Source organism: Diplotaxodon limnothrissa, linkage group LG12 (assembly GCF_057381915.1).
Source record: "Diplotaxodon limnothrissa isolate DT_005_m linkage group LG12, D_limnothrissa_male_GT1.1, whole genome shotgun sequence".
In the NCBI taxonomy this organism is placed as follows: domain Eukaryota; kingdom Metazoa; phylum Chordata; class Actinopteri; order Cichliformes; family Cichlidae; genus Diplotaxodon; species Diplotaxodon limnothrissa.
In genome coordinates this window covers 39,560,117-39,585,006 of record NC_140607.1, presented here as the reverse complement: position 1 = coordinate 39,585,006, position 24,890 = coordinate 39,560,117, and the positions used below count along the sequence as shown (strand labels likewise).

Genomic DNA, 24,890 nt, shown 5'->3' with positions numbered 1-24,890 from the left:
GTAAGTCAATGTGTGTTGCACTCTTGTTTGTGTACAGAAATGGGTGCAGACTTTGACCTCGCTCCTTCTCTGGTGCGGAGCTACTTTCCAGAGAGCTGGATGTGGGAGGTGCAGCGCATCAGGTGACATCAAACACACCTCAGGAACAAAATCGATTAAAGTACTCTGCTCAGTCCCAGCTCCGTAGTTCTGTTCTCTACCAGAGCAGCTTTGCAGGATTCACAGTTAGAAATAATGCGTATTTATCTGATACTGGGCCTCAGTGCAACCCTCAGACCATCTTGTCTGAAACAAGCTGTTTTAGCTCCACCCCCTTCAAACTAATGCTCTTCTGATTGGCTGTCCCCCATAAACACGTCTGTACTACTAAAAGATGGGGCTTCTGAGATGACAATCTGAGCTTTCAAAGTGATGCAGCTCAGCAGGAAACATTCTTCTAAGACAGCTCCATTCCTTTTTTCCACTTATCCAACTCAGGGTCACAGAGGGGTGGAGCCTATCCCAGCTGTTATAGAGCAAGAAGCAGGGTAAACCCTAGACAGGTCAGCAGTCTGTTTCATGGCTAACATAGAGAGGAAAACAACCACTCACAGTCAGTTTTAAATCACCGGTAAATGTAATGTGAGTGGGAGGAAGCAGGCATGAGGAGAACATGCCGACTCCACACAGAGAGTGGATTCAAACCAGGACGTCTTACAGGTGATAGCACTGAATGCATTGAATCTGCACTACCAGTCAGAACTCTGGACACACCTTCTCATTTAGTGGGCTTTCTTCATTGGTGCTACTTTCCACATTGTAGATACAAACTGAAGACATCTGGGATCATGTAGCAGCAGCTCAGATCAGAGCCCAGACAGATGCCACACAGACCTCCAGTAGCAGACACATCTGTACATGTTCAGAGGAGACTGTGTGAATCAGACCTTTATGGTCAAACAGCTGCTGAGAAACCACGACTAAGATAAAGCAACAAGAAGAGATTTGTTTGGACCAAGAAACACAACAAATGGACATCAGACCATCTGTGCTTTGGTCTGATGAGTCCAAACCTGAGATCTTTGGTTCCACCTGCCGTGTCTTTGGGGAGAAAAGGTGAACGATGGTCTCCACGTGCATGTTCCCACTGTGAAGCATGGAGGAGGGGGTGTGATGGTGACACTGTTGGGGATTTCTTCCAAACTGAAGGCACACTGACCCAGCATGGCCACCACAGCATCCTGCAGCGACATGCCGTCCCATCATTTATTCTCCAACAGGACCCCAAACACACCTCCAGGCTGTGTGAGGACCAAGAAGGAGAGCGATGGAGGCCTGGCCTCCACAGTCACCTGACCTGAACCCAGAGGAGCTGGTTTGGGATGAGATGGAGCGCAGAGTGAAGGCAAAGGCCCGACAAACGCTCAGCATCTCTGAACTCCTTCAAGACTGTTGGAAACCATTTCAGGAGACGACCTCATGAAGCTCGTGGAGAGAAGGCCAAGAGTGAGCGAAGCAGGAATCGAAGCAGAGGGTGGATATAAAACATGTTTGGGTTTACTTCATAATTCCACGTTTTCATTCAGTTTGATGCCTTCAGTGAGAATTTACACTGTAAACAGTGATGAAAGAAAAACCATTAAATGTGAAGCTGTGTCCAAACAGAACATGTCCCAGAAGTTCTGTTGAAAATACTCTTTGAGAGCTAATCCATGCCTGGCAAGTCAGACATTCATTTCCTTTAACTAAGGTTTACACATGGTCCCAACAATGATGGCAGCTTTAATGCTCCAGGCAGCACAGCTGGTTACAGATCCGCCTCCCTGTCTTTAGGGACTGTTGTGACTGTCCTTGTGTTTCCTGTCATTAGTTCAGGGCGGCTGGCGGTCAGCAGGACTCTGCCGGACTCTCTCACCACGTGGCAGATAAAGGCCGTCGGCATGTTCAAGAACGGCGAGTTTCTTTCATTTATTCCTTTTTAAGCGTGCCTTGCTCTTCAGTTTTCTGCCCCTCAGTATGCAGGGATAAGTAAAGTCGGATGGTTCCCGTTTGTCCGACAGGTATGTGCGTGGCAGATCCCGTCCAGGTGTCGGTCCGTCTGCCGCTCAGCGTGGACGTCCCGCTGCCCTATCAGGTGGTCAGAGGAGAGCAGCTGGAGCTGAAGGGGTCCGTGTACAACCAGCTGCTCGACCACGTTAGGGTACACAACACACACCACCCAACTACATATCCCATGATCCTTTGCCATGCATCCCTGTAGGGTTTGGATGGGGTAGCTGTGGCTTCAGTGATGAAGAATCTTCTGTTCTGTCCGTCTTCACCCTCAGTACTGCGTGACGCTGACAGTCGGCCCGGCGATCTGCCTGCTCAAGTCTGTGATTGGGCAGGCAGGGCTTCGCTCTACAGCATGTGAATGGAACGAGATACCAGGAAAAGGGGTGGGACCAGTGACCTTCACCCTGCTGGGACTGGAACCTGGAGAGCACACCCTGACCTTCACCCTGAAAACACCCTACAGTCGGGCAGACATCGTGGAGAAGAAGCTGCGAGTGGTGGTACGTACGGACGGACTGTCTCAGGAGTATGAAAATGAACAGAAACACAAATGCTAATAATCACATTAGCAGAGCCACGCTCTCGCCAACCTGCTGCTAACAGCGTTTCCAGTCTAAAGACTGAAACCAGACTTCTGTCTGTAAAATGATGCTAATCTCGGTTGTGTTTCCAGCCTGAAGGAGTGAGGCGGGAGGTGAGCTCTGGAGGAAGACTCGACCCACAGGGAGTGTATGGTGCGTAGGCTCTGCTCTGTGAAGCTCTGCTCCACCTAAAGTGCTTGCTGATGTCAGTCTGTCTCGGGCTGTTTGTGGCCCTGCAGGCTCAGAGAAGAGGACAGTGGAGCTGAAGAACCAAGTGCCGAGCAACATGGTTCCCAACACGGATGTGGAGAGGATGCTGACAATCAATGGTAACAAGTGGAACGCATTTCTCGCTGCACAGTTGCATGTCAAACAAAATCATGTTTGTTCTGTGTACCAGGCGAGGTGCTGGGGGAAGTCCTGTCAGTGGGGCACAACCCCGAAGGCTTCCGGCAGCTCATCAGCCTGCCGGTTGGATCAGCGGAGGTGGAGCTCGGCGGCCTCCTCCCCCTCATCCAGCTGTTTCAGTACCTGGAAGCATCAGGCAGCTGGAACGTGCTGGGAGAAGACATCCAGAAGAGTGCAGCTAACATGAAGAGGAAGATCAGGGAGGGTGAGGAGGCACTGAAGAGGCCCCGATGGTAGCACAGAGGGTTAACAGTTCATTTACTGTGTGTGTGTGTGTGTGTGTGTGTGTGTGTGTGTGCGTGCGTGCGTGCGTGTGTGTGTGTGTGTGTGCGCGTAGGCCTCGTCAGCATCAGTTCATTCAGACTTGGAGACTCGAGCTACAGCATGTGGAGGAATAGAGAGCCCAGCACCTGGTAGGTAAACATCAAAGCCTCGGGAGCAGTGTCCTCCTCACCTGTCTGCAGGTGAGACAGAATGGACCTGTGGTTTTATGACAGGGTGGTCAGCCATCTCACAGGATCACACTTGTAATGGAGTATTTGAGTTTAACAGCATAGCTTCCTAAAATAAAAGAAACACATGAACACATTCAGGTGAGATGTTTTGCTGTAGTACAGCCCAGACTGGCTTTTATCAAACGTGAGCGCGTGGATCTGCACGGGTTCCTCCTTGTGCTTTTGGTGCCATCTGCTGGTTGGTCCTGAGAATGACACCATGGTACTTCTGTCCCTCTGTGCTGTCTGTCAGGATCACGGCCCTGGTGGTGAGGGCTCTGGCTGCGGCGGAACCTGTGGTCTCCGTGAACCATCAGACTCTCTCAGAGTCTCTGACCTGGCTGATGTTCAAGGCTCAGCAGCCGGACGGGTCCTTCACTGAGGAGTCCCCCTACAAATCCAACAGAATCTTGGTCTCTGCCTCCGCTTATTCCATTTCTTCTTCTGTTCTCACTTGAATGTTTCTTGTGGTGAGACAGAGCTTTGTTAATTTTGTGTATTGTGATTGGCTGCAGGCTGAGGGGACAGATTCAGTGGACCAATCAGTGTATCTGACAGCCTTTACACTGATTGCTCTACACAAAGCAACAAAGATTAGAGACCGGATCCTGCAGCTTCAGGTGAGACCACACCTCCTCGTCTCATCACTCAACACATCAGCCTACCTGAGCGCTAAACAAATACTGAAGAAGCTGCTCATAAACCGTCCTGCTTTCAGATCCACGAGGACAGTATTAGTTCTGCCGTAGCCTACATTTCCCAGCATGCCCTCAGTGTGAAGAGTGTTTACGTACGTGCAGTGGCGACCTATGCGCTGACCCTTCATGACCCCAACAGCATGATATCCTTCCAGCTCATCAGCAGCCTGGAGAAGCTGGCACGGCAAAAAGGTGTGTGGTTTTTTTTGTTTCCTTCTTTCTGATTGGCTCTCTGTTTGCTGAATGGCAGTTTTTTGAGTTACTGTTTGATTGTGTGATGGATTTGTTATAAACCACTCAAAGAATCCCTGATAATATTCAAAAGTCAGTGTGCTTCTTTTCCTTTACATTGATTTCGGGATTTTAAAGTTTATGGCATTAATACATCAGTAAGAAGAAAGGCAGAAAACAGTCACTGACGTGTATCACATCCTTCCACTGCTCATGCTCCATCCATCACTAATGCCTCGTTTCCAACACCAGCTCAACTCTACTGGCTTTTGGTTGTTTTGCATTAAAGTTGAGTACCACGTCAGTCTGGGTGGAGTCCAGTAAGTAGGTTTCTCACTCTGCTGGGTTTCAAACAGTTCAGGTTGTATTCTCAGTCTCATGACTCATCAAGTGACATCACTGCCTGGCCAATCAGTGGCATGCAGCCTGCTGACATGACATTTTCAGATCGAGTAGTACCTGGTACTAAAAAGTAACAGGTACTACTAGTTTATGAAAACCCCTAAAAATGTCGCGCTGAGTAGGTGTCAGTAGAAAAGAGGCTTAAGATTCAGGAAATTAAACTTGTTTTTGTGTTTTTGTTCAGGTAATCCTGCTGTACTCAGGTACTGGCAGGAGGCCAGTGTGACATCTGACTGGCTGAAGCCCGATCAATCTAGCGGTGTGACGGTGGAGATGACGGCGTACGTCCTACTGACTATGCTGGTTAAGGTGCTGTGACTTCCTGCTGATATTTTAGTTTTTCCTCTTTTCTCAAGTTCCGCAGTTCTGCTCTCAGCCCGTAGGGGGCGTGTTTCTGTAGTTCCCCTCTCTGCCTGTAGGGGGCGTGTTTCTGTACTTCCCCTCTCTGCCTGTAGGGGGCGTTTTCCTGTAGTTCTCCTCTCTGCCTGTAGGGGCGTGTTTTTGTACTTCCCCTCTCTGCCTGTAGGGGGCGTGTTTCTGTAGTTCTCCTGTCTGCCTGTTGGGGGCGTGTTTCTGTAGTTCCCCTCTCTGCCTGTAGGGGGCGTGTTTCTGTAGTTCCCCTCTCTGCCTGTAGGGGGCGTGTTTCTGTAGTTCCCCTCTCTGCCTGTAGGGGGCGTGTTTCTGTAGTTCTCCTGTCTGCCTGTAGGGGGTGTGTTTCTGTACTTCCCCTCTCTGCCTGTAGGGGGCGTGTTTCTGTACTTCCCTTCTCTGCCTGTAGGGGGCGTGTTTCTGTAGTTCCCTTCTCTGCCTGTAGGGGGCGTGTTTCTGTAGTTCTCCTCTCTGCCTGTAGGGGGCGTGTTTCTGTAGTTCTCCTCTCTGCCTGTAGGGGGCGTGTTTCTGTAGTTCCCTTCTCTGCCTGTAGGGGGCGTGTTTCTGTAGTTCTCCTCTCTGCCTGTAGGGGGTGTGTTTCTGTAGTTCTCCTCTCTGCCTGTAGGGGGCGTGTTTCTGTAGTTCTCCTCTCTGCCTGTAGGGGGCGTGTTTCTGTAGTTCTCCTCTCTGCCTGTAGGGGGCGTGTTTCTGTAGTTCCCCTCTCTGCCTGTAGGGGGCGTGTTTCTGTAGTTTTCCTCTCTCCCTGTAGGGGGCGTGTTTCTGTAGTTCCCCTCTCTGCCTGTAGGGGGCGTGTTTCTGTAGTTCCCCTCTCTGCCTGTAGGGGGCGTGTTTCTGTAGTTCCCCTCTCTGCCTGTAGGGGGCGTGTTTCTGTAGTTTTCCTCTCTCCCTGTAGGGGGCGTGTTTCTGTAGTTCCCCTCTCTGCCTGTAGGGGGCGTGTTTCTGTAGTTCCCCTCTCTGCCTGTAGGGGGCGTGTTTCTGTAGTTCCCCTCACATTTTAAAATAATGTTGTTTTTTAAGGGGAGGATCTCATATGCGAAACCCATCCTGTCCTGGCTGACCCAGGATCAGCACTACGGTGAAGGTTTCTACTCTGTGCAGGTAAATACACCCCAAACTCGGCCTGCCACCTAAAACCCCTCTCTGTTAACCTCTTTTGCGCTTCTTGTTGACCTTTGACCTCCCTCAGGACACCTTCTTGACTCTGGAGACATTAACGGAGTACAGCAGAGTTGTCTCTCGAGCCGCCCTCAGTCAGGACATCAGCATCCGCTACAGAACAAAAGGAATTCTGGGACAAATCCAGCTGAGCCAGAGTCGACCCGTGGCCTCACCCTTCCAGGTGAGAACGGCTCAGTGCAGCGAGGTCAGGTGCAGCTCCAGGTCAACAGTAACCTTTTTGTTTTCCTTCCCAGGTAACAAAGAATGATGACATCACCGTGTCCACAGGTTATGGTCGTGGCGTGTCCAATGTGAAGGTGGGTGTGGGTTAATTCACCTGAAGCCATGTGGGCAAAATCGGCTCTAACGTTCCCCGATCTGTCTGCAGATGAAGACGGTGTACTATCAGACCGTGGCGTCCGCACAGGCCACGTGTAACTTTGACCTCACGATTGAGGTGGTCATGCCTGAAACCAGTGAGTATCTCACCTGGATGTACAGGTGTATGTGAAAGATCACAGCCACAGCAGACTTTCAAACTCCACAAACAGATTTCACACCACACTCAAAACATGAGATGAAGATGGTAGCTGTTTTGGTTAGTGCGAACAAACTGCTTCCAATTTTACAGTTGGTCCATCACAGGTCACCAGGTCTCTCAATTCCTGTTGTTCTTCTCCAAGATGGTATCCATAACCACAGTCTTACTCACAGCCCTGCCCATCGTCTATCATGTCGGACAGCCTTGTGGGATTTTCAAAAGCTGTAGCTGCTTCTTGTACTAAGCCGGCTCCAATCAGCCAGAACTCTGTTATCGTGGTTCCGAATTGGTCGATGTCGTTCAATGTCCTCCATTGAGAGCGTCACCAGACACACGACGCAACTGACCATCGAGTATCCGGCAGCAAACGTCTCCACAGGACAGTCGGGCTCTCCCAAGCCCAGGAGGGTGTCAGTTTCGTCAAGGGACGAGTTGATCAAATCCATAATTCTTCTTTATGTTTTTAGAGAACAAGTCTGGGAGACTGTCTGAGGGTTAGAGAATAAGCGAGACTATACAAAAGACATGAGAAGCCAAGCAGGAAAGATGAGGGAGAAGGAGAAAGTGCGACCGCCTCCCTCAAGAGCCAAGAGTTTTTCCTCTTTTAAACCAAACTTTGAACATTAAACTCTTTCGCGCGTCCTCCTTCTTTGTCTTCATGCTCAATCATCCAGGTAAGTAAATCCCAAAAGGTTGATTCTGTTCATTGATTTTACACTTCCTGTCTCACTACAGTGAGGTTTATTCATTTATTTTCTATTCTGTACTTCTGTTTTGAACAGAGACAGTGCTCCAGCTGTTTACCTGCAGCAGCAGCTGCCTGTCACCAGATTAAATGTCTTCTTTCTCCTCCTCAGATCCAAGATTACGAACTCCTACCCTGGTGGCCTGTGTAAAGTAAGAGCACTGCATGATTGTCTTTCTCGCTCACTGAAACGCTGCATGCATGAAGGCTAACTCACAGCATGGATCCCTGCTGCAAAAGCGGTCACACATGTAACTACAGAGGGTGACGTCACTGGGTTGGTTGTGGTTAACAGACTTTCAGTAGTTTATGTTACCTAACCTAACTAGTGACAGAATCCATAGCTGAGAGGAAAATAAGGACACTCAAACTAAAAATCTGTCAAGAAGCGCTGCGTGGCAGGTACTCCGTCTCGAGGGATGAACTCAAAATCACAGCTTTATTTGCTGGCACGGGAAAACGAGCATACAAAGCAAACTAAACTAAACTCACAGGGAAACACAGAGCGAGCCACACAGCACGAGGGCCGACGCGACACTGACACAGAGAAACACAGGGCTTAAATACACTGGGGAATAACGAGGGAATGAGACACAGAAGGAGGGCACAGCTGGGAGAAATCAGAACTGACGAGACAAGGAAGCAAAGTAGGATACACTCACATCAGACACAGACCTTCAAAGTAAAACAGGAAGTATAACACTGAGATGCGAGCTTGACAGGGTGGAGACAGAGCAACTAAGAAACACAGAGACATAACCATAAGGCAAAGAACCAAAAGACCAGAGATGATAAATAATACACAGAGCGAAATCCTGGAACACAAGAAACTAGACTCGAGGGAGAAACAAAAGACCAACCATTAGAACATAAGTCACCATACAGAGTGACAGAAAACACAAGAAACTCAAAACATGCGAAGACAGACCAAGAAACACAGACTTTACACAGAACAGAGGGGGCACAGAGAAACATGAGGTGCAAGGGATCAAAACTAGAAACCATAGAATAAATCACACGAGTACAAAACGCTGGGTCAGGAGACCCATGAGGTCACTTTGGTGCTGCAACAGTAAGTTTATGTTAAAGCCAAAGTGTCCACTCTGTGTGTCTGACGCAGTCACAGGAAGCTGCTCTGAAACAGGACAATGTTAGCTGTGATGTAGACGCTTGCATGAATGAGGACAGGCTGACGAATCGGACGCTCCAATTTTCCACGTCGTCATCATCAAAGCACGATAGCAGGAAAGTGTTTAGTAACTGAATGTTGCATAGAGGACATGTACCTGTGTTTCAGGTATAAACCTCCTCCTAACGAGGTGTTCACCGAGTCCAGTCTGACCGTGATGAAGATCCAGCTGCCCACAAGTGTGGACGCGTACCTGGAGGACCTGAAGCAGGTGAGCTGAGCTCTGATGATCAGCCTGATGATGCTCAGAGAGTCTGAACGTGTTCACAGTGACTGCTATTCCACAGCTGATGGACACCAGTCAGCCAATCATCTCCCACTACGAGCTCCAGGGGCACACCATCATCATCCAGATGGACTCTGTGAGGAACCACACACACACACACACACACACACACACACACACACACACACCATTTGCCTCAAGGCAAATGTTGTTGTGATTTTGTGCTATATAAATAAAATTGAACTGAATCTTCCACATGTTGTTGTCACTTCCTGTCTGGCTCCCAGGTTCCCTCAGACATATTTCTGTGCGTGGGCTTTCGGATTAGGACCACGTTTAAGGTGACCGGAGCCACCAAGTCCTTGTTCAGTGTCAGCGAGCCCCAGGACAGAGGTGAGAGGCCGAAACCCGTCGCTCGTTTGGAAACATGGAAGTTCAATCCTTTCAAATTAAAAGTATCTGTTCTGTTTTTATTGCCTCCTGCCAGTTACAGTCCTTCATAAGAAACACCTCTAAAAATAACTCGTCTGCTACAAACGTCAAATTTAGACACTGAGTGCTGCCATTCAGTTGGCATCCAGAGCTGGCCAATCAGAAGGAAGTGGGGTTTTAGTGAGGGAGGGGTTTAAAGAGAGGTGTTAAAAGTGCTTGTTTCAGACAGGATGAACTGAGGTCCCAGTATGACACAAACAGGGATTATTTTGAACTGAGAATCATGCAAAGCTGCTCGAGTCTTGTGTTCAGTTAAACTTTGAGGCAGCAGAGCGTCGTGTCGTTATTTCAGCGCTCCATCCATTTAAGCTCGAAATACGTTCATTCAAGTTCCCATCGCTTATTTACAGCTGAGAAGGAAACACGTGGACATTGTGAGGAAAAGCTCCTCGTTTTTCCTGAACTATTGGATTCATCGTGTCCCTGTTTGTTTCCTGCTATGAAGAATAATAACAATAAAGTCTTATTTCTAATCTCTTTCAGGCAGTTTGTGCACAAAGCAGTTCTCCTACGAGCAGCAGGAGCTGCAGCGCCTCTGTCTGGGCGAACAGTGTCAGTGCATGACAGGTAGTCGGCCGTCTGATTGGCTGAGGTTTCTGTCACCTGTGAAAGGTTTTTGTAACGTGTTTGTTCACATGTCATTGTGCAGCGGCGTGCGCCACCTACAGAGGAGACGTGGACGTGACGCTAACACTAGACAAACGAACCAACGAGACGTGTCAGCCTCACATTAAATACGGTGAGCCGAGCGACGTCCGCAACAAAACGCCACGTTTACACCCCAGCTCCGCCCCAGAGCCCCGTGCAGGTGGAGCTTCAGAGTTCAATTCAACTTTATTTATACAGCCCCAAATCACAGTAACAGTCGTCTCAAGGCGCTTTATATTGTAAGGTAGACCCTACAATAATACATACAGAGAAAAACCCAACAATCATGTGACCCCCTGCCCACACAGCAAAACTGGTTTGGCCTGGATCTGGCCCACACAATGTGCTTACACATGGCCCACATACCGCGAAGAATGACGCACTTTGGTGGCCCAGATCTGGTTTGCCAGAGGTGGCCCACACATGGGCCAGCACAAGGCCAGTTGCAGACACACTGCTGGCCCTGTGCTGGCCCAGAACAGTTTTAGCTCTGGCCCCAGATGTCAGCCTAATGTGTACCTCAATCAAGCCATGTAATAACAACATGTGCTGGAACACAATAGTAACATGACGAATCTCTGTTCACACAGTGAATGGACTGATTCTTATATGCACTTTTCTACTCTCCCAGATTACTCAAAGTGCTCTATACAACATGCCACATTCACACACTTTCTCTAAACTGAATGCTTCCTAATTACATTCATACACTTGACATGCAGACTGGAGAAACCAGGGATTGAACCACTAACCTTCTGATCAGTAGGGGACCTGCTCTACCTCCTCACCTACAGCCACTGAGTGGTAAACCTGAATAAACCCTCACTAGGTTTTGGATAAAGTGTACACTCACAAACCTGTCAAACCTGCATTTGAAACGTTGGCTACCATAGCAGTACAGTATTGCAACATGACATTTGGGTATTCTAACTAAAATAGGAAAATAGGAACATAAATAGTGCATCATTGCCAGACCTGGCCCACATCTGGTTTACATACACTCTGCCATGACACCAGTCAGTCAGCAGTGCCAGCTTGACACCAGATTCGGGCCAGACCTGTCTGCTATGTGGGTATGAGAAAGCACTTTGGCGACAGTGGGAAGGAAAAACTCCCTTTTAACAGGAAGAAACCTCCGACAGAACCAGGCTGTGATTGGTTGGGGAGAGAGAAGGAAGACAGCATAAAGACATACTGTGGAAGAGAGACAGAGGTTAATAACAAGTGTGATTCAGTGCAGAGAGGTCTGTTAACACATAGTGAGTGAAGAAGAAACACCCAGTGCATCATGGGAATCCCCCAGCAGCCTACGTCTATCGCAGCATAACTAAGGGAGGATTCAGGGTCACCTGGTCCAGCCCTAACTATATGCTTTAGCAAAAAGGAAAGTTTGAAGCCTAATCTTGAAAGTAGAGATGTGAGTGAAGTTGGCCCCCCACCTTCTTCAAATCCAACAAAAGTGGTATCAAACGTTTGTGGTGAAAATTTTTTGTGTGTGCTGCTATCATTTCAAAAATATTAATAAAGTCTTGATGCGTGCTCAATCATCCAGGTAAGTAAATTCCAAAAGGTTGATTCTGTTCATCTGGATATTTTCAGTGGGTGAAACGTTTCGTCATCATCCAGGTGACTCCTTCAGTCTCAGCTGACTGCAGGTTTCTCCAACCTTATAAACAGGACATTTGCATAGTGAAGGAAACTAGCACCACTGAATGAACAATGTGCTGGGGGGTTAGTTCCATGATTGTTAGTATGGAAATTCTTATGACCATTGATCAATGACAACTAATCAAAGACACAGATTCTCGAATGGCCATGAGTACCATTCACAGAAAGTGGGGAATGGCTGCAATCACAGCATTGACAGATGGTGACAGATGTACCCTTGGGCCCCCCTTCTTGATTCAGAGATGGTCAGCATCCTGACAGCCCGATGGATGAAGCTGTCTCTCAGTCTGTGTGCTCTGGCCCGGAGGCTCTTCAGTGTCCTTCCTGATGGCAGCAAACTGAAGACGCTGTTGAAGGGATGAGTGGAGTCACCTGTAATGGAGAGGACCTTCCGGATGAGGCAGGTGCAGTAGATCTCCTGGGGAGGGAGGCAAGAGAGGTCCCCACAATCCTCTCGGCTGCTCTCACTACCCGTTGTCATTTTTTTCCTGCAGGACCCAGTGCAGGAGTCATACCACACAGTGATGCAGCTGGTGAGGATGCACTCAACTGTGCCTCTGTAGAAGGTGCTCATAATGGGGGTTGGATCTCTTGCGCTTCTCAGTTTGCAGAGGAAGTAGAGTCGCTGTTGGTCTTCTCCACATTCAGGGACAGGTTGTTGTAGCTGCACCACTCTGCCAGATGGTTAACTTCACCCCTGTAGTAGATCTCATCATTGTTGCTGATGTGACCTACCACAGTTGTTTTGTCTGCAACTTGATGAAAAGGTTGGAGCTGTGTGATGGTGTGCAGTCGTGGGTCAGCAGAGTGAAGAGAAGGCGGTTCACCACACATCCTTGAGGAGTCCCCGTATTCAGTGATCTTGGGATGGAGGTGTCGCTGCCGACCCGTACTGTCTGCTGTCTTCATGTCAAGAAATCTAGCAGCCAGTTACAGTGGCTTCCAAAAGTATTCGGCCCCCTTGAACTTTCCCACATTTTGTCACATTACAGCCACAAACATGAATCAATGTTATTGGAATTCCAGGTGAAAGACCAACACAAAGTGGTGCACACGTGAGAAGTGGAACGAAAATCATACATGATTCCAAACATTTTTACAAATAAATAACTGCAAAGTTTTGTTTTAAACCATCCCATCGTTGCCCTGGCTTTATGTTTAGGGTCGCTGTCCTGCTGGAAGGTGAACTTCCGCCCCAGTCTCCTGCAGACTCCAAGAGGTTTTCTTCCAAGATTGCCCTGTATTTGGCTCCATCCATCTTCCCATCATCTCTGACCAGCTTCCCTGTCCCTGCTGAAGAGAAGCACCCCCAGAGCATGATGCTGCCACCACCAGTGTTGGTCAAGTTACTTGAAAAAAGTAATCAGTAACTAATTACTGATTACTTCCCCAAAAAAGTAATACCGTTACTTTACTGATTACTTATTTTCAAAAGTAATTAATTACTTAGTTACTTAGTTACTTTTTAAAAACACGATTTACAACCTGAAGAGGTGATAAAGCGATAGATCTTTCAACCCAATTCTACTTTTTCTGCATAATCCATCATACAAAATGTAATCAAATGGAAAAGTCTCTTTTTAAAACTTGTTTTATTAGTTTTAATCTTTTAACTTTATGCATCAAGCAAAAATGTAATTATATGCAACATTCTCTGACTGGAAGAAATTAGTTTAACATTTAAACCTATTTTCTGCACATTCCAGCTCATAAAATAAAATATTTTGTGTGTTTACACTCAGTGTTTCAAATAGATGCAAGTAAAACCCAGCAGAAAATAAATAAAGTCAAAGACTCAGCGGTCCTGTTGCTCTATTTTCACCTGTAAAGCAGGAGTGGGGCAGGCGGAGGTTTACCCTGGTGCAGGTGTGCCGCGGTCAGTGGAAGAATCCGCGAGTTTCTCTGTGAGTTTCCCATTACGTCGTAGCTACTCGGTGCTTGTTGGAAGTTTAGGGTTTTTTCGCTGTAAAAAGAAGTTTTCTTCCCACGCACAGCGGACACTAATGTTTTTGTCACTTTTTATGGAATCAAACTCAAAGTAAGGTCAGTACTTCCACGCTTTAAACGCTGCACGCTCATACTCTCTCCCGCACTCGATATATGATCCACTGTTGATCTGCACACAGCTGTTGTCACGAACGTCGCACTTGCTTAAGTCACTGTCATGAGACATTCTCGCAAAAAATCACGGTTTTAGTAACGCAGTAACGCAGAGTTCCTACGGGAAAGTAACGGTAATCTAATTACCGTTTTTGCAATAGTAATCCCTTACTTTACTCGTTACTTGAAAAAAGTAATCAGATTACAGTAACGCGTTACGCGTTACTGCCCATCTCTGGCCACCACCATATCTGACAGTGGGGATGGTGTGTTCAGAGTGATGTGCAGTGTTAGTTTTCCACACATAGCGTTTTGCATTTTGGTCTCATCTGAGCAGAGCAGCTTCTTCCACATGTTTGCTGTGTCCCCACATGGCTTGTGGCAAACTGCAAACAAGACTTCTTATGGTTTTCTGTTAACAATGGCTTTCTTCTTGCCACTCTTCCATAAAGGCCAACTTTGTGCAGTGCACGACTAATAGTTGTCCTATGGACAGATTCCCCCACCTGAGCTGTAGATCTCTGCAGCTCGTCCAGAGTCACCATGGGCCTCTTGGCTGCATTTCTGATCAGCGCTCTCCTTGTTCGGCCTGTGAGTTTAGGTGGACGGCCTTGTCTTGGTAGGTTTACAGTTGTGCCAGACTCCTTCCATTTCTGAATGATGGCTTGAACGGCGCTCCGTGGGATGTTCAAGGCTTGGGAAATCTTTGTGTAGCCTAAGCCTGCTTTAAATTTCTCAATAACTTTATCCCTGACCTGTCTGGTGTGTTCTTTGGACTTCATGGTGTTGTTGCTCCCAATATTCTCTTAGACAACCTCTGAGGCCGTCACAGAGCAGCTGTATTTGTACTGACATTAGATTACACACAGGTGCACTCTGTTTAGTCATTAGCACTCATCAGGCAACATCTATGTGCAACTGACTGCACTCAGACCAAAGGGGCTGAATAATTACGCACATAATAATTCTCTTCACTCTGCTGACCCATAGCAAGAGATCCAACCCCCATTATGAGCACCTTCTACAGAGGCACAGTTGAGTGCATCCTCACCAGCTGCATCACTGTGTGGTATGACTCCTGCACTGGGTCCTGCAGGAAAAAAATGACAACGGGTAGTGAGAGCAGCCGAGAGGATTGTGGGGACCTCTCTTGCCTCCCTCCCCAGGAGATCTACTGCGCCTGCCTCATCCGGAAGGTCCTCTCCATTACAGGTGACTCCACTCATCCCTTCAACAGCGTCTTCAGTTTGCTGCCATCAGGAAGGACACTGAGGAGCCTCCGGGCCAGAGCACACAGACTGAGAGACAGCTTCGTCCATCGGGCTGTCAGGATGCTGACCATCTCTGAATCAAGAAGGGGGGCCCAAGGGTACATCTGTCACCATCTGTCAATGCTGTGATTGCAGCCATTCCCCACTTTCTGTGAATGGTACTCATGGCCATTTGAGAATCTGTGTCTTTGATTAGTTGTCATTGATCAATGGTCAAAAGAATTTCCATACTAACAATCATGGAACTAACCCCCCAGCACATTGTTCATTCAGTGGTGCTAGTTTCCTTCACTATGCAAATGTCCTGTTTATAAGGTTGGAGAAACCTGCAGTCAGCTGAGACTGAAGGAGTCACCTGGATGATGACGAAACGTTTGTCCCACTGAAAATATCCAGATGAACAGAATCAACCTTTTGGAATTTACTTACCTGGATGATTGAGCACGCATCAAGACTTTATTAATATTTTTGAAATGATAGCAGCACACACGAAAAATTTTTCAGCACAAATGAGCACAAACGTTTGATACCACTTTTGTTGGATTTGAAGAAGGTGGGGGGCCAACTTCACTCACATTCGATGTTCCCGTCTGAGTGCAGGAGCTCGGTGATCTGAGCTCACTGCCTGACTGTTTGAAGCTGCTCACACTGTGTCTGTGTTTCTGCCGCAGCGTACAAGGTGACGGTGACGAAGTCAGCAGCAGAAGGCGACTTTATGACCTACACAGCCACCGTAGATGAAGTCATCAAGAACACAGATAAAGGTGAGCTGACAGGACTCTGAAAGCTGTCAGACAGCTGCGTTAGAGCCCGAACGTCACGATCGGCTCTGCGTCCGGCTGGTTTTGATGAAACTGTGCCGACCGTGGTGGGAGTGATGGAGCAGCCGTTGGATCCTTTAAGCACATCTTAACACTTTTGCACTGTGAAGTGAAATCTTCTTCTTCTGTGGTTTTTCCTCGCCTGCTGCAGATTTTGAGGGCGTGAGGTTTGGGACCGTGGTGGATCTGGTGAAGAAGGCGACCTGCAGCGACATGGACATCCAGAACAACAGACAGTACCTGCTGATGGGAGCCAGTGGGTCAGAGGTCACGCTTGACAACAACTACAAGTCAGTATCCCTTTCTCTCTGTGTCACCTGTCGCTCTTCGCGATTGGCCGAGGCTGAGCTTGTGTGCTCGTGTTACAGGTATCGCCTCCCTCTGGACTCGGAGGCCGTGTTGGAGCTGTGGCCGACAGACTGTAGTTCTCCTGAGTGTATGGACTACATTTCCCAGCTGGAGGACTTTGCCCTGAACCTGCAGATATCGGCCTGCAGCTGAATGTCACTGTGATGTCACACTGAGGGGTGGAGTCTTTCTTCATTCAGAGTTTGAATGTTTCTGTCACTTCAGATTGGAATAAATAATAAAGTTCAATAAAGGTCAAAGAAGCCCTCTGAGGTCTGATAAACAAACAAACACTTATACTTGTTTTCATGTCTCAGTGAGGACATCTAATTGACATAATGCTTTCCCTAGTCGTGTACCCTAACCATCAAAACTGAATGCCTGACCATAACCTGACTGTAACTCTGACACTAAAACCACACTTTGAGTTTCAAAGATGCTTTCAAACTTGCAGGGACGGCACTTTGTCCCCATAAGGGCTGATGGTCCCCACAAAGATATGTAAACATGATACACACACACACACACACACTCATCCCGTCCTTGTTGATGTTCAGGTGAAGATGCTCCTTAAGTACAGTAACAAGTATTTACTCAGTGGTGGTGGATGTAGGTGCTGTCATCTCTCCAGTTGAGCATAAGAATAGAATAGAATAGAATAGAATAGAATAGAATAGAATAGCCCTTTACTGTCATTGTACATGTACAACGACATCGTGGGTGCTTCACACCAACTGTGCCGCAATAAACAGTAATCAGAAAAAAATATATTTAAAAAATCAGAGAAAGGTGCAGATTGGCTGCTTCGTGCTTCTGAGCTCTTCATCCTCAGGCTTCCTCACAGGTGGGGTTGAGGTGCAGCTCCGTCAGCAGACCAAACACTAAAGTGTAATAAAGCACACAGCAAACCACATTTAACAGAAAGCTGCTGATCCCAGGACAGTAACAGGTAGTGATGGCTTGCTTGAAGCTCCGGTGCATGTGTAACAAAAACGAACACACTGCTTCAGAAGCTCTGTGTCGAGGCTTGATTCGCTTGGCCTGAGTCACGTGATCAGTGACGCCCGAAGCTTCATTTACAACCTAACTGATTCAGTGGTTTGTAAGAAAGTGAATCATTCACGAGATTTGTGGAGTGTTTTGGTGGTAAGAGACAGCAAACCACTGATCATTCGACTGGGAGATACGGAGGCAGCGAGGAAGAGACGAGGTTCTGTCTGTGGGAGAATTTTGAGTTGAGTTTGGTCAGCCGGGTGGGTTTGCCAGCTTTGTGTTCTTGTTGTTTGATTTTGTTTTGTGTTCGTTTATTTTATCTTAAAACATGAGAAACTTACAATGTCAAAACAAAAATCTGTTTTTCATAATATTAATATCATAAAATAATGTTAGAAAGACTTTCATTTGACTCTTTAAATGTAATATAACAAAAAAATATTTAAAATGTTATTCTACAAAATGTGCAGCAAATTAATTTGTTTATTCTTTTTAGCTGATAGTCTGTGGGACCGAGGGAGACCGTACTCCTGCATCTCTCCAGCGTCTTCTGTTCCATGTGAGAGCATTTTCTCTGAGGCAGGAGAGACAAACAGACTCGGCCATCGCACAGAGGAACAAATCCTCTTCTTAAATAAGAACAGGATGACCTTGTTTGAAGCTGCTCACACATCGTGATGCATCATGTTTTTACTTTACAAGTTCATAAGCATTTTCCCTTTCCAGTTCACAATCAATTCTACCCCCAGATCACAAATATGAATAAAAAAAATGGTCAAATATAATATTATTTATAAAATACCTTTCCAGCTGTCCAGGGATTAATTGCATAAGTACATGGATGCAGGACCTCACAGCAGAAGCATCCTCCATTATGTGTTTTACATTATTATTTGTATATTATATATATTTCACAAGCAATAAGTCACAAGCAAAGAAAGACCACACCATGGCACATGTTTAAAGAAGGAAAACTATTAAACAAATAGACGTGGTTTTTCACCCCAAAAAATACATGTTCAAAGCAACACAACGGCAGCCCAATATCAGACAGAACCTCACTCTGCGGAGTGTTCCGTCATAATGAAGCAGTACATTTGATTTTGTAGATTCAAGCTGCTCTTCGTATTTTTGGCCAGCAGATGTCACCAGAGTGGACTCTGTTGAAAAGCTTCGAGTAATGAGCCGTTTTTCAACACAAGCTTCAGAAAGCTTCATTTGGCCATCACAGGAAACCCCGCCTCCGCCCGCCTCACCTTTAATCTCAGATCCACTCGGACGGCCGCAGGAGTGAAGCCTGTTCTGAAGAAGAGCGTTTCAGGCGATCAGCTGATGCAGGGATTTCCCCTGTGGGAAAACGGAGGCAGAGCCCACGGAGTTCATGTAGTCGGTGTCAGATTTAACGTAACACACATGGACGTGTTTGTAAGGTCACGGGGAACGCGGCTCCACCGTTGGACCGAACTCCCAGGCAGCACTAAAGCTCAAAACAGGGCCAGGAACCTTTCACGTGCAGCTTGTTCCCAGCCGGAAGCCTATTGCAGGCACACCGCTCGTACCCGTAAACAGTCCGCGGGTGTGGGTGCACGCGCTGCTGCTTTCCTGTAAAATTAACGTAAATTTGAATGAGGACTGAAGCCGCTCTCAGGTCAGTTTCACTCATTTAACGAAAAACCATCGATTAATCGGTTATCTGTTAATCAGGCCGGCTCAGACTACACAGCTAACAGACGTCACGGCTGTCCGCGCGGGGATTGATTTTTAGTGGGAGTGTTGGTGCAGGTGAGCCTCGCGCTCAGGTTTCTGAGGTGCAGCAGGTGTGCTTCTACTGCACGAGTACCTGCGCGCGCACAGGTCAGGGTTTCCCGCTTTACTGACGTGTGCAGGTGCAAACTCTGCCCGTGACTGATGTTAAAGCCAGCAGAGACAGGTGTGTCCTCACCTGTACAGTAACCATAGCTACAGGCACTCCAGCTGAACGCTGCATATGATAATAAAATAGAAAAATAGAGCCAAGTGGAGCAGTCTTTAATGTTTTTGATTAAATCTGAGGAAGAGTTTTAGTGTCCATCAGCTGATCACAGACAGAAACATGGCTGCTGCTGAGCCACACAGCCACAATAAAACAGCAGAAGAAGAAATGCAACCACGGAGGAGCCAGAAAGACTCCAACAAGGAGCTCAAAGACGAGCTTCATCCTCCTCGTAAAGCGTGGCTGATTTCAAAACAAAACAAAAAACCCATAACAGTCTGAAAGCTGCGATGGAGCTGCGGTGTAGCATGTAGGTATGCTACACCTGTAAAAGACAATGCCTCGGCCCTACAGGTCACCTGTCTCAGGTGTAGTAAGGTGAGGTTGTTGTTTACTGTTAGATCATGATCCTGCTTTTGGACATACCAAACCCAGGTATTAGACAGGGTTAAAGACTGAGGCATCGATTAGGTTAAAGGTAGCATAATTAGGGGAGTGGCCTCTTTGACTGACAGGTGTCTGCTTGGGTTCACCCCAGCTCCACCTTCATCCCATCTGGTCACCTATGGCCTCACAGCAGCTGCAGATCACCTGACCCCAGCTTAGAGGTCACAGTGCCCCTGGTGGAAGCACGCGGTACTGAATATGTGGGAAGCCCTTTCAAATAAAAGCTTGTGGAGAATGTTGGAGGTGAGTCACAGATTGTGACGTTTTCCTTTTCTCTCTCGTGCAGGATGGAGCTCTCCACTTTACTTCATGACCTTCATCTCTCCTCCTCCTCCTCAGAGGAGCAGTCCCCTTCCTCTCCTCCTCCAATCACAGAGCTCCTTTCTCAGCTGAGGGTGAAGCTGATTGGTTCCTGTCCTAAATCCCACTCTCTGATTGCTCAAATAAAGCAGCTTTTCCAGTACGCTGGATCTGACTGGCTGTTCTCTCCAGCCAGCCAGGACAGTAGGTGGGCGGAGCTTGAAGCAGCATATGTCTCTCTGATCAGTGCTCTGATTGGCTGTGCTGCTCTGCCGCTCTGTGAGGATGACTGCAGCCCTCTGAGCGCTGCGGCCTATCAGAGCATCCCCACACAGGCAGCGGCGGTGTGTGCCGCTCTCACGGCTCTGCTAACAACTCTGGGTGACAGGCGGAAAGGGGGCGAGGCCAGAGAACGGACAACCAGTCTGCTACTTGCTGTTGCTCCACCCACCTGCGTGTTTGCTGTCACACATTTCCAGGTGAGTCTGCAAACATCAAACATGCACCTTTGCAGCACAGGTACTTCCTGTCTGACCCCGTGATGCATTCACTGACAGCTGTTTGATTTCCAGTGTGCTTTTGTTCATCAGGATCAGGTGTGGACTAGCTCCGCCTCCAGAGCAGCAGCATGCGGCCTGCTGGAGACGCTGCTGAGTGCAGGAGGGTGGAGAGACTCCGCCCACCTGCTGGCTGGGGACACGGAGGGGAGCAGAGGGATTCTGGGAGGAGTCCTGGACATCCTGCAGCCACAGCTCACCAAGTGAGAGTGTGTGTGTGTGTGTGTGTGTGTGTGTGTGTGTGTACACTTGCCTTCCATCACTTAGGAGGACCAGTCCCTGATGGAACAGCCACATTGTGAGGACCTTGGCCTTCTCCCCACAGAGAGTGCAGGGATGTCTGCTCTGTACAAACGTCCTCACATGAAATTCTAAAACATGCGTGTTCAGTGCTCTGAGCTCCACTTGGTTCAAACTGTGTTTGTGTGATTGGCTAGCTCGTTATTTTTTCTGTGATTAAAAGACAAAAACAAGTTTGTTGAATATTTAAGTGTCTGTGTGTGTGTGTGTGTGTGTGTGTGTGTGTGTGTGTGTGTGTGTGTGTGTGAGAGCAGGGACTCGTGGCAGCGCTGTGAAGCCGTGAAGCTGGTGTTTGCCTGGAGTCTTCTGCAGGTCAGTTTGACCTTTGACCCCTTTCTGCTCTTCTCTGGAGCGTTCTCGATGCCACTTGAAGATGTTGAATGAGAGAAGTTTGCATGAGGTCAGCAGGAGCCAGGCTCCCCCTTCAACCCGTGTTTAAAGATATTTTTGGTTGCTTATGCTTTGATCGTCCCCCGCTTACCTGTGAGGGTGGTATGGTCCGAACAGGTGAGACTGTGAAGGCAGAAGTGTAGGACTGCGGTGAGGCAGGTGTCTTTTATGAAGTGCGCTTCATTCTCATACACACCTTCTTCTCCAGCCTCCATGTAGGAACTATTTCCTTTCTACTGTCTCCATCCGCCAGCCGCATCGCTGAGCAGGATAAAGCCTGACGGGAGGCAAACGGCCCTCCCATCTCGCTGCGTATGTTTTGGCTGGCGGATGGAGACAGTGGACAGAAAGTAGTTCCTCTGTGAAACAGGTTGGAGCTGATTGACCCATCAGGTGCTCTGTCTTCACCTGTGTGTTGGTGTTTTGGTGCAGGTGACCCGCCCAGGACTCTCACCTCACCTGTCCCGCCTCCTTCCCCCCTCCCTCCTCTTCAGTGACCACCACAGACTGGAGAACTGCATGCTGGGAGTTCGCTGTCTGCACCATATCGTGCTCAACACGGTAAAAACATGCACACACACACACTCAGCGTCGTGTCTGGCATTGGATGATGATGGTATGTGTGTGTGTCTGTGTTTGTGTCTTTAGCCGCCTGCAGAGCTGCATCAGTTCAACAGAGCCGAGGTTCTTTATGAGGCGTTATTCAAACACCTGTACAGGACTGAGGCCGCCGTCATCCAGGTAGCACACACACACACAGACTCTGTCTCTGTCTGATGACACGTCACTGACCCCGCCCCCTCCCACCCAGCTGGTCCTGTCCTGCCTCTTGGACCTGCTGGTGGTTCTGGAGAAGCCCCCCTCCTCTTCCACCTCCTCCCGCAGGAAGCCGTGTCGCCATGACGACGTGCTGCGTCTCATGCTGACCCACATGGAGGCGGAGAACAAGGTGGTGCTACGGCGCGTCTATGCTGCTGCTCTGCCGGCGTACATCGACAGGTGGGTTTGACCTTTGACCTTTGGTTACTATGGAAGCATCAGTGATTTAATTTATCTGGATGAAAATGTGACACATTAAACAAACTCTTTATTAATATTATCTGTTCATTGTAATGATCACATTTATTGTTATTATGAGTTCACGATATTGTACTAAAGTGTTAAAGTTTATGTTGATTGTATCTAAAATGTTTTTAATAAATTATCATTTGTATTTTTGTATAATTAATTATGAATGACAAATATAAACGTTTTAATTTTTAATTATTTGTATATTTTTATATCTATACTATATATGGCTCATCACATTAAATTATGAGTAATTTGTTTCATTTTACTTTAAATATATTTAATCATAATTTCATGATTTCCTATTTAATATAAGATGCTACAGGTTACATTAATTACTGTGAAGTGGTATATTTTATTGATAATGTATTTTTACCTGTTACTATAGAAAAACATTTGTATGTAAATAATAAACCCACTTATAATACATTAAATTATTTATTAAATAATGTAGAAATGATAAATGCGTGTATTTTTTAGCGTCTGTAATGATTCTTTTTTTTCAGTTTTAATTAAATGTTTTCAGTCGTGCTTTGATGACTCAGCTGTGATTAAAACAGAAAAGTCTTTTATGAATTTGTAGATAATCAGACTTTGGGTTCAGAGCTCGTTGTTGTTCTGCCTGCAGGGGGCGCCGCTGCTTCAATCTGATCTCAGAACAGTTTGAATGTTTTCCAGCTGCATGAATCGCCGCGAGTCTGAAGCCAAACTGTGGTTTTAGTGTTACAGTCGGGTTATGGTTGGGCATTCATGTGTGATGGTTACTGGAAGCAGCTAAGAAAAACATATGTCAATGAGATGTCCCCACAAGGATATGAATACACACCTGTGTGTGTGTGTGCAGGGTGGGCGTGGCTGTGTGCAGACACCTGTGGCGGCTAGAGCGGGTGGTGCTCGGGTACCTGGAGGTCAGAGACCCACCTGAGGAGGCGAACCGGCTGAGGATGCTGGAGGCGCTGCAGAAGACGACCAGAGCGGCGTGGCCACGGTAACGGACACGATCACACAGACACACGCGCACGCTCACACACGGCTGCGAGTTTGAAGCTTTTACTTACTTCCTGTCCTGATGGCGTTGGACCGTCCCGTATGACGTGCTCGCGTGTTTCCCCTCGTCAGGATGGCGTGTCGTGTCGACGTGTTGCTGCGTTGCTTGCTGCGGCTGATGGTTGACGTCTCCTCGGACTCGGAGCTCTGTGATTCGCTCAGACGGCAGCTGATGGATGAAAGCGCCGCCTGCCTCCGGCTGCTGGACGCCGCCTCACACGGACACGTGCAGGTGAGTCACCTGTTGCGTGACGCTTCATGATGTCATCATCCTGCAGTGTTTCCTCGTGAGTTCAGGATTGTAATCTGAGTCGTAGCCTCCTGTTTATTTGTCATGAATGAATATTGTAATATATGTTTTCTTATTAATATTCATATTTATTATCAGATTACATTAAAGGCCTCAGAGTAATCAGAGTACTGGCGTGTGTCAGCGTGTTCTGTGCTCTTTTTGCTGTCGTGTGAAGCTGATTTGATAAAATTATGAGGACAGAAACGTGTTGCACACTCAAGTGTGTTTACACTGAACCTTCATGCTCTTAATTTGAAAGTGTTATCCTTGCTTAACATCTGGCCAACCCCTTCCTGTTTTGAGTTTCCCCTCTGAGTCTCTCAGATGAACTTGAAAAGCTGCTGTTTAATGTGGAGGGGGTGGAGTTTGCATGCTGGTTGTAGCGATAGATAATCGATCAGTGTAAATTATTGATTGTACCGACGCCACAAACTCAGAAATCTGATCTGATCCGTTTCTCTCTCAGCGCCTCCTCCAGGAGGTTGACAGCAGCTGCTGCAGCCTGGAGGTGCTTGGTTGCCTAGCTACAGCAGCCACTGCGACTGACAGGTGAAGCTGCGAGCCTGGAGGCGGAGCTTTCAGAGCCACGGCGAGCAGCTGCGGCCTCCTGACACTCAGCAGACGTTTAAAGACAAACGGCAGCACGTTGGCGAAGCTTACGGCACGTCACAGGAAGTAATCTGGATACAGGAAGTTTGAAGAGCCGTGTGCTGACAGGTTTGACGGCGCAGAACTGAACTCTGAGAACTCTCACGTGTGTGCGACTGTGACGCGGCGCTCTGTAACATAACCATGTGATTAATAAACGTCATCGTGGGGCTTGAACGGCTCCGCGGAGAAAACCAAACATGGCCGACTGTTTTCATCCTCGTCTCTGTAGATGGACACAGATCTGTGATGATGTTAGAGCGCCGATATCGCATCACTCTGATCATGGCGCGACGGCACACAACCTGCTGCAGGCTAGGGCTGTTAGGGTCCCTGGGTCGTTGACTCAGTGTTTTGTGTTTTTGGTTCTTTGATTTTGTTATTTCATTATATTCTAGCTTTGCTTTACGGGTTTTAGGATCATTCTTAGT

The 24,890-nt window shown here is 47.6% G+C and overlaps 2 protein-coding genes across 2 annotated transcripts in view; both read left to right on the top strand.

Annotated features, from left to right (window-relative positions):
* Positions 1 to 16,731, top strand: part of c5 (complement component 5) — a 35,172-nt gene extending 18,441 nt beyond the window's left edge. The window contains exons 18-42 of the mRNA XM_085367646.1: positions 38 to 122; positions 1,850 to 1,932; positions 2,040 to 2,179; positions 2,307 to 2,534; positions 2,708 to 2,768; positions 2,855 to 2,944; positions 3,016 to 3,228; positions 3,361 to 3,436; positions 3,771 to 3,930; positions 4,033 to 4,137; positions 4,236 to 4,407; positions 5,033 to 5,157; positions 6,256 to 6,336; positions 6,425 to 6,577; positions 6,651 to 6,713; positions 6,785 to 6,872; positions 7,795 to 7,834; positions 8,980 to 9,082; positions 9,159 to 9,233; positions 9,385 to 9,490; positions 10,073 to 10,156; positions 10,239 to 10,328; positions 15,948 to 16,040; positions 16,249 to 16,387; positions 16,466 to 16,731. Of these exons, the coding sequence (XP_085223772.1) occupies positions 38 to 122; positions 1,850 to 1,932; positions 2,040 to 2,179; positions 2,307 to 2,534; positions 2,708 to 2,768; positions 2,855 to 2,944; positions 3,016 to 3,228; positions 3,361 to 3,436; positions 3,771 to 3,930; positions 4,033 to 4,137; positions 4,236 to 4,407; positions 5,033 to 5,157; positions 6,256 to 6,336; positions 6,425 to 6,577; positions 6,651 to 6,713; positions 6,785 to 6,872; positions 7,795 to 7,834; positions 8,980 to 9,082; positions 9,159 to 9,233; positions 9,385 to 9,490; positions 10,073 to 10,156; positions 10,239 to 10,328; positions 15,948 to 16,040; positions 16,249 to 16,387; positions 16,466 to 16,598 (2,786 nt within the window). The 3' untranslated portion in view covers positions 16,599 to 16,731. The remainder of the gene's footprint in view (positions 1 to 37; positions 123 to 1,849; positions 1,933 to 2,039; positions 2,180 to 2,306; positions 2,535 to 2,707; positions 2,769 to 2,854; positions 2,945 to 3,015; positions 3,229 to 3,360; positions 3,437 to 3,770; positions 3,931 to 4,032; positions 4,138 to 4,235; positions 4,408 to 5,032; positions 5,158 to 6,255; positions 6,337 to 6,424; positions 6,578 to 6,650; positions 6,714 to 6,784; positions 6,873 to 7,794; positions 7,835 to 8,979; positions 9,083 to 9,158; positions 9,234 to 9,384; positions 9,491 to 10,072; positions 10,157 to 10,238; positions 10,329 to 15,947; positions 16,041 to 16,248; positions 16,388 to 16,465) is intronic.
* Positions 16,732 to 18,866: 2,135 nt separating this feature from the next.
* tti2 (TELO2 interacting protein 2) lies at positions 18,867 to 24,660 on the top strand. Its single transcript, XM_085366952.1, has 10 exons — positions 18,867 to 19,086; positions 20,144 to 20,636; positions 20,748 to 20,917; positions 21,269 to 21,326; positions 21,837 to 21,965; positions 22,053 to 22,145; positions 22,216 to 22,403; positions 23,317 to 23,460; positions 23,592 to 23,751; positions 24,278 to 24,660. The coding sequence occupies exons 1-10, from the start codon at positions 19,064 to 19,066 to the stop codon at positions 24,362 to 24,364; spliced, it is 1,545 nt and encodes a 514-aa protein (XP_085223078.1). The 5' UTR covers positions 18,867 to 19,063; the 3' UTR covers positions 24,365 to 24,660.
* The last annotated feature ends 230 nt before the right edge of the window (positions 24,661 to 24,890 follow it).

Bases quoted from the DNA above. Each gene is read 5' to 3' on its own strand.
- tti2 (XM_085366952.1), top strand. From the start codon at position 19,064: ATGAGGACTGAAGCCGCTCTCAG. The intron at 20,918-21,268 runs GTGAGAGTGTGT...GTGTGAGAGCAG, and splicing joins CTGCAGCCACAGCTCACCAA to GGACTCGTGGCAGCGCTGTG. The intron at 22,404-23,316 runs GTGGGTTTGACC...GTGTGTGTGCAG, and splicing joins CTGCCGGCGTACATCGACAG to GGTGGGCGTGGCTGTGTGCA.